Raw genomic sequence first — 7,126 nt, 5'->3', positions numbered from 1 at the left:
CTGTGGTGGTTTAAAATGATTAAGGATAGGAAAATTTGGTTTCAGTTCAGCAGTTATTTCAGAATCTACTAAGTGCCAGATACTAGGGATATAAAGATGACAGGTTCTTGCCCTTCAGGCGCATGGAGTCTGATTGAAGTTCTTAGAGAGGTGCATTTCTTAGCTGGGAGTTTGGCTGTGTACAAGGAATGAATTCTCTCTCATAAAGGATCAGCCCCCATTGTATTTTGTAGGCACCAGTTTCATTTTTGGGTCTTTTTTGAAATCGGATTGCTCCAAAGTGACGCATGATTTTTAGATGACTGAAATATCACCTCTGAATTCCCTTACCATTCCAAGAATATTCACAGAGATAACCTGAAGGTATGTTCTCTAGTAGCTGGGGGCTCCTGAATGTTGGTAACCTTTGTAGATAGTTTTTTTTTTTTTTAAGATTTTATTTATTTATTTGACAGAGACACAGCAAGAGAGGGAGCACAAGCAGGGGGAGTGGGAGAGGGAGAAGCAGGCTTCCCGGAGCAGGGAGCCCGATGTGGGGCTCAATCCCAGGACCCTGGGATCACGACCCGAGCCGAAGGCAGACGCTTAACGACTGAGCTACCCAGGCACCCCTAGATAGAGTAGCTTTAAGGGGCTAAGAAGGCCTCTCTCCTCCAACACCCAACTAGATATCTCTCTGCCAATTATGGGTTTTCAGCTTTATTGTTATAGCTTCTGGTCCAAGCTGCAGCTTGCTGGAGAAGAGCATCATGCTAAAAGGAGGAGACAGGTGCTCTAGCAGTTGAAAGATAGAGAAATGTGGGTAATTTGGCAACTTGGGGCAAACCACTCATAGAAAGACAGAGAATTCCTGAGATTCAAGGATGCAAATTCCTTTAGCTGCCCAGGAATTAACTAAGGTTCTCATATATGGATGGTCAGATGGACTCAATCTCAGACTTCCTCAGTCATTATGTAAATGGAATAGGTAATCAAGCATGACTAGCAATAACCAACTCTCAGTAACAAGATGATACATTATTTTAATTGTATGATTTATCAAAACAACAACTATTAACATACAAAGTACCATTCAGCTCAACTGCAGGTATAGGCAGTGACTAGTATCTAATTCTTAGAAGAACCACTGACTCTCACAATCTGTCCAGACACACTAACCGAAGGACATGTTCATAAATAGCAAACATGGTCTTCACATTGCAGCTTTCTCAAGCGTACATACAGGTGTGTGGTCTTGTTGATGGGTTGTTTCCACAAGCTCTTTCTGTTCTTGATGCGTTCATCTCTGGATATTAGGAGAGAGATTTGTTTCTGCAGAGTTTTTTTGGTTACCCACCATTTGCAATATTTGTGCATTAGTATCACTCTTCAGTCTTCTGAAACAACATTTAAATTGGAATATGTCTCCACCATACAATTCCTTGTTTTCTTCTGGTAAATTCCACTACTGTCAAAGAGTGTAGGTTGTAATAACTCTCTTGCAACATCAGCCCAGCTCTGCTATTGGGCTCCAGTGTAACACACCCTCTTTATAGCTTGCTGTGTTAACCCTTGGCTTCAAGTCCTGGTGATGTAATGAGGGTGGGGTTTACTGGCAATCAGTACATTTCCTTATCACTATTTACAGCCATTGAGAACTATGCTTTTATTAATCCAAGTCTGACATACCTTTTCTGAAATGTTCACAGTGCAGTATTTTTGTGGCCTAACAAAAGTTTTCTTATATCATTAAAAATAAACATTTTTATAAAAATATAATACTTTAAATGTTTACATTGACAAAAACAGAGTATCCTGTGCCACATGCACTATACAGTAGTAAGCACGAGATCCTACAGAACAAAACATTACAAAAGTCCTGCCCAGAACAACTGTTCATCCAGGTGAAATGGCCAGAACTCTCAGTTGCTTTTATTTCCCCGTAAAATATGTTTTGCTTCCCACAAAGCATGTTCTAATGAAAAACTGGACTCCCAGAAAGTTTTATCACCTCCAATTATTTGTGGGGTGGGAAGCTGCCACCTGAGAAAGAGGCTAATGTTTCCAGTCCATTGATCCATTTCTTTGCCCTACATGAGCCATGATAGGAACCAATGAACCTTTTAGTCAGATGTATTCTGCTTTAACAACATGCTGAGTTACCTTTAAAAACACTTATCACAAATCACTTGTTTGAATCAGAGTCATCATAAAAAAACAACAACAGACAAACCATCTAAATGTCCACAATCATTAGAATAGTATCATTCTCCGTTGATTTCTAAATGACAACTAATTATTTCATTGTGACTAAGCTACTTTATGAGAACCTTCTTAATGTCATCTATGTACAATATGTAAATATACCTATTAATTTATAAACACATTTCATGTCCTGCCATTTTGAAACGTTCACTGCATTGTCTATGGATATTTCTCCATGAAAAGGAATGTGATACAAAAATTTAAAAGGGAATGTTTGCCTAATGGGCAAATGACAACATCAGTAATAAAAAATGTTAGTGACCATACAACACATGGAAGTTCTTTGAACCACTTTAAGTCTAAATGAATGGCTTGGTACTGGGGCCACGTCTGTCTGGGACTTTACCATTTCTTCTGAATTTTCTGGGATCAAGAAGTCCTCAAAATTCATTGCCTCTGTTCCTCATATGAAATCATGTAGGATCCTGATTTTTAAATTTCAACCTAGAATTCAGGTTTTGGCCTGAATGCACAGGAGCATCATCACAGCTGTGGGGTTGCTGTTGGGCACTGGGCTATGGGAGAAAGCTTCCGGCTCTGATGCTCTGTCGGCTGAGAAATTCCTTAGAATCCAGTCATTTTAAATAGCAATATAAAGTCCTATAATAGTGCAATCTTGGCAAAAGCAAAAAATATCTGGTGCCCTTTCAATGGCCAGGCAGTGAAAAAAAAATTGAACGAAATGTAGACTATTGTTTGGAGAGGTCTATGATGTTTCTCAGAAGGGGGCTGGTGAGTTATCCATCTGTCATGTGTCCCCCTCGCCATCAATGTTATCTTGTGATGACAACAGAGAAGGGTATGGAGCAACACATTTGACATTGACATAAGTAGCGTTCACGTGGACGTAGTGCTCCCCAATGAAAGTAGAGAATATTGCTGATATCCTGGAGACCAGTTCAGAAAAAGATGGGCGCAGTTCAGCTTTAGGGTGCCAGCATTTGAGCATCACTTCATATCTATTTCAAAAAGGGAGAAATGCTATGAGAGACATTGTGAAGGCAAGCATTTTGGTAAAAGTAAAGAATATAGGAATGACAGAAGATTCTGTTGAAATTCCTACTTACAAGGGATCTGGGCAGTATTCGGGTTGTAGGAGCCTTCTGCCTTGCAACAAGTAAACTGTTATATCAAAGGTGTTGACGTCAGGGTAAGGTGGTGCTCCTCTTGTCATCAGTTCCCAGAGAAGCACGCCAAAGGACCACTAGTCAAACAATGGAAGGGAGAATCCAGGTGAGGACTGTGACCGTATGAACGTGAAAGGTGATCAGTAGGTCTTGATGACTAAATTTGGCTTAGCATATTCAATACTAATGCTCATTGGGGCAAAAATTTCCTTAAAGGCAATTAGTAAGCTATACATTTTATGATTACACCAGAATTGGATAAAGTTTAGATTATAAATAAATGTAAAGTTTTAAAAAAGAATATCTGAAGTCCACGTGATGATTAAGATGTCATCTGCAGTTAGTACAGTATGGTTTCCAGGTTCTTACAGGGTCAAAGCATTAACAAGTTTCTATCCTTCTCTTTTCTAACAGTTTCACTACAATTTTATATTATTCATAAAAGAAGAAGATAAAGGAAGCTTTCCAAGATTTAAATTTGTTAGATTTCTGAATGAATGTAAATACTCTTTAAGAAATGTAACCATAAACAAAAAAAACAAAGAAACAAAAAAGAAATGTAACCACATCTAACTGTTAATGTTAAAAGGCAAACTCTAAGTTAGTGTAAGTAGAAATCCATATTAAAAATCAGAAGTGATAAAATTGCAAGGCAAGAAGATTCTCTACTGAAAACTAATTTCAATAAAATAAATGTAATTTAAAAATATTAAAGTACAAGATTGATATAAAACAGCTGCATCAGTACTTTGTAGGAATATTGTAGGGACACAGAGAGGTTAAGTGACCTGCTAGAAATTCCCCCAATAAATCTGAATTCACACGGGGATAAACATTTAAGAGTTCTTGACTCTTGGGTCTTTCTTGGTCTACTAAACTGCACTAAATATGCAATTTCTTGATTTAAAGCTACTCGGAACACACTAGGTCATACATATTATCTCCCCCTGGACGTGTGCCAAGGTGAGATGACACAAAGAGAGTAATTCGGCTTGTGTGGGTCACCGCTGGCCAAAGACCCTGGAAATCAGCTCTTCCTTAGCAACACATCTAGGCCACTCACAGACTAAGAAGCATATGGGGGTTGAAATGAGGCCCTAGAAAAAAGGAGGTTTGGAGGGAAAGGAGAACACAGACCAGATAGGCAGAGCAGGAAAATAGAACATTGAGAAGCAAGTGCATCTTGTAGCATTCAGCCAGGAGAATAAAGCATGTCTATCTGTACACTGCCACAGTCCAGAAGAAACTAGGTAGATACTGTGTTGCTGATACAAATCTCCATTAATGGTGCTTTCGTTTGCCCAAGTGCAAGAACCCTTTACCTAGGCCACTGACTGCCTTGATCTAAATAGAGAAAACACTCTTTCCTAGGTGGGAACTAGATAACTGTGCTGTCCCTTGCAGCCTCTCAAAATCGAAGTTTCCAAAGACTGAAAATCTTGAGTCACTTCTGACAACTTCATTGTGTTAGCCTTTAAGTTCCAGAATTTGCATTAAAGTTTAAATCAATTTAACAAGTATCTACTGACACTTGGTGCACAAGTAGGCTACTGTCCAAGTTACTGGATGGGCCTGAGGTTGATTTAACAAGGTTAAGAGTATTATACAACCAACTGTCACACAGAACAGTAAGACAGAATAACTAATATAGAGCAATAATGGAAAAGAGGTACAAATGCTGTGAAAAGTCAAAGAGATAATAGTGGGGTCCTGAGAAAGGCTTCAGGAAGAAAGTGACAGTAAAGCAGATTTGGAAGAATGGGGAGCATTTGTTTTCTAGGTACACAGAATGTGAGGGCAGGAAGAGTATTCTGGATGGAGGGAATGGGCCCAGCGGTGAGAGTCCTTGTGTGTTTTTTTGAACCATATAAGAACAATAGGTCACTCTGCTTGATGTGTGGAGTAGATGAGGTGGACAAGGGATAGATAAGGTTGAAACGAGACCATGCTGTGGGGGTTTTTGAGTGTTGAAAGTGAGTTAAGCTGAAAGGGATGAGACCCGCAGTTGAGCTCTAGGAGATGCACCTGTAAACACTACTCTTTAGACAAATAGGAGAAGCCCATTCACGTAAAAAGACCAGCTGGGGGGCGCCTGGGTGGCTCAGTCGTTAAGCGTCTGCCTTCGGCTCAGGTCATGATCCCAGGGTCCTGGGATCGAGCCCCATATCGGGCTCCCCGCTCTGCGGGAAGCCTGCTTCTCCCTCTCCCACTCCCCCTGCTTGTGTTCCCTCTCTGGCTGTCTTTCTCTCTGTCAAATAAAATAAATAAATAAATAAAATAAATAAAACCTTAAAAAAAAAAAAAGAAGACCAGCTGGGGAGGTGGTTTCTGAACAAGAATAGGTGAGGGGTGCTACATCTTGGCAACATGGAGTCCAATGAAACTGAACTGTCAAACTAGGGTATATATCCCAAAGAGTATATATCATACAATAAGCCAGGAACAGTCCTTTAAAAAAAGATTATTTTATTTAATTCTTATAACAACCCTGTAATGTAATTGATTTTGTAGATGCTTTAAGGATGAGGAAAATAAAGTTTTGAGAGGCTGATTACTTGTCTGTGATTAGGTCTCCTAACCCACAGTCTAGGCTATAGGTTGGTCTGGAGGCAAATTCACAAAAATGGGGGCAGAGTTGGGTAAATTTCTGAGGAATTATAGGACTTGGGCAATGGCTGGGAATCAGAGGAGGGTTGGAGGACTCAGGGGACAGGAGCGGTGAGAGGGAGGCAGCTTCCAGGGAAAGCACAGTACTGCCTACATTCCAAACTCCCCGGAACAGACTGGGACTGACAAGACGGTGTGGAGAGGGGCAGTGAAGGAGGAGAATGAGGCCGACCTAGAAGAGAGAGGCTGGGGGCGAGGGTAGGGAGTAGGAGGGAGAGAAAGAAGGAAGAGGAGGAGAAAGAGGAAAAGAGGAAGGAAGGGAGGAAGGGAAGAGAAGGGGGGAGAAAGAAAGAAAGGGAAAGCGAGAAGAGGAGGGAGAGGTAGGTGCACAATGCCTGTGCATCAGGAATGATGGAAAGAAGTCAGTTTTAGTTTCTAGACAGGAGAGCTGTGCCATTCACATTTAGTGTGTGCATGGTCCAGCCCTTCTGAATACCTGAGCACCAGCAGTGAGCTCATCTGAGGAATCTCTGTCTAACTTTATCAAAGGTGAAGATCAAGGCAGTTATTAGACATGAGAGACCATTAAAAGCCATAAAAAGTGATAGAAAGTGACATAGCTAAGGCGAGCAAGGAATGGAAACGGCCAGCTTTGAGCATTCAAGAGTAGGTAAATTGAGGGGTGCCTGAGTGGCTCAGTCGGTTAAGTGTCTGCCTTTGGCTCGGGTCATGATCCCGGGGTCCTGGGATCCAGCCCTGCGTCGGGCTCCCTGCTCAGCGGGGAGCCTGCTTCTCCTTCGCCCTCTGCCTGCCACTCTGCCTATCTGTGCTCTCTATCTGTCAAATAAATAAATAAAATCTTAAAAAAAAAAAAAGAGTAGGTAAATTGAGATACAATTTGCAAAAAACCCACAACTGATTAAAAAATGGATAAATTCATAAAATTTTATCAGCTGGTAAATTGATAAAATTTTCAATAAAATTGAAAATTTCTGCTCTTTAAAAGATACCAGTAAAAAAATGAAAAGGCAAGCCACAGACTAGAAAAATATATTTGCAAAAACATGTATCTGATAACATGTGCCTATAATCCAAAATATATAAGGAACTCTTAACTCAATAATAAAAAAATAAACTAACCAGTTAAA

The 7,126-nt window shown here is 40.3% G+C and overlaps 1 protein-coding gene across 1 annotated transcript in view; it reads right to left on the bottom strand.

The window, feature by feature from the left end:
* Nucleotides 1–1,002: 1,002 nt before the first annotated feature.
* MET (MET proto-oncogene, receptor tyrosine kinase) overlaps nucleotides 1,003–7,126 on the bottom strand; it is a 114,990-nt gene continuing 108,866 nt past the window's right edge. The window contains exons 20-21 of the mRNA XM_036103937.2: nucleotides 3,312–3,448; nucleotides 1,003–3,203 (exon numbers count right to left, since the gene is read on the bottom strand). Coding sequence (XP_035959830.1) covers nucleotides 2,993–3,203; nucleotides 3,312–3,448 — 348 coding nt within the window. The 3' untranslated portion in view covers nucleotides 1,003–2,992. The remainder of the gene's footprint in view (nucleotides 3,204–3,311; nucleotides 3,449–7,126) is intronic.

Source organism: Halichoerus grypus, chromosome 12 (assembly GCF_964656455.1).
Source record: "Halichoerus grypus chromosome 12, mHalGry1.hap1.1, whole genome shotgun sequence".
Classification (NCBI taxonomy): Eukaryota; Metazoa; Chordata; class Mammalia; order Carnivora; family Phocidae; genus Halichoerus; species Halichoerus grypus.
The sequence above is the reverse complement of the archived record's forward strand: the minus strand, read 5'-3'. Positions and strand labels throughout refer to the sequence as shown.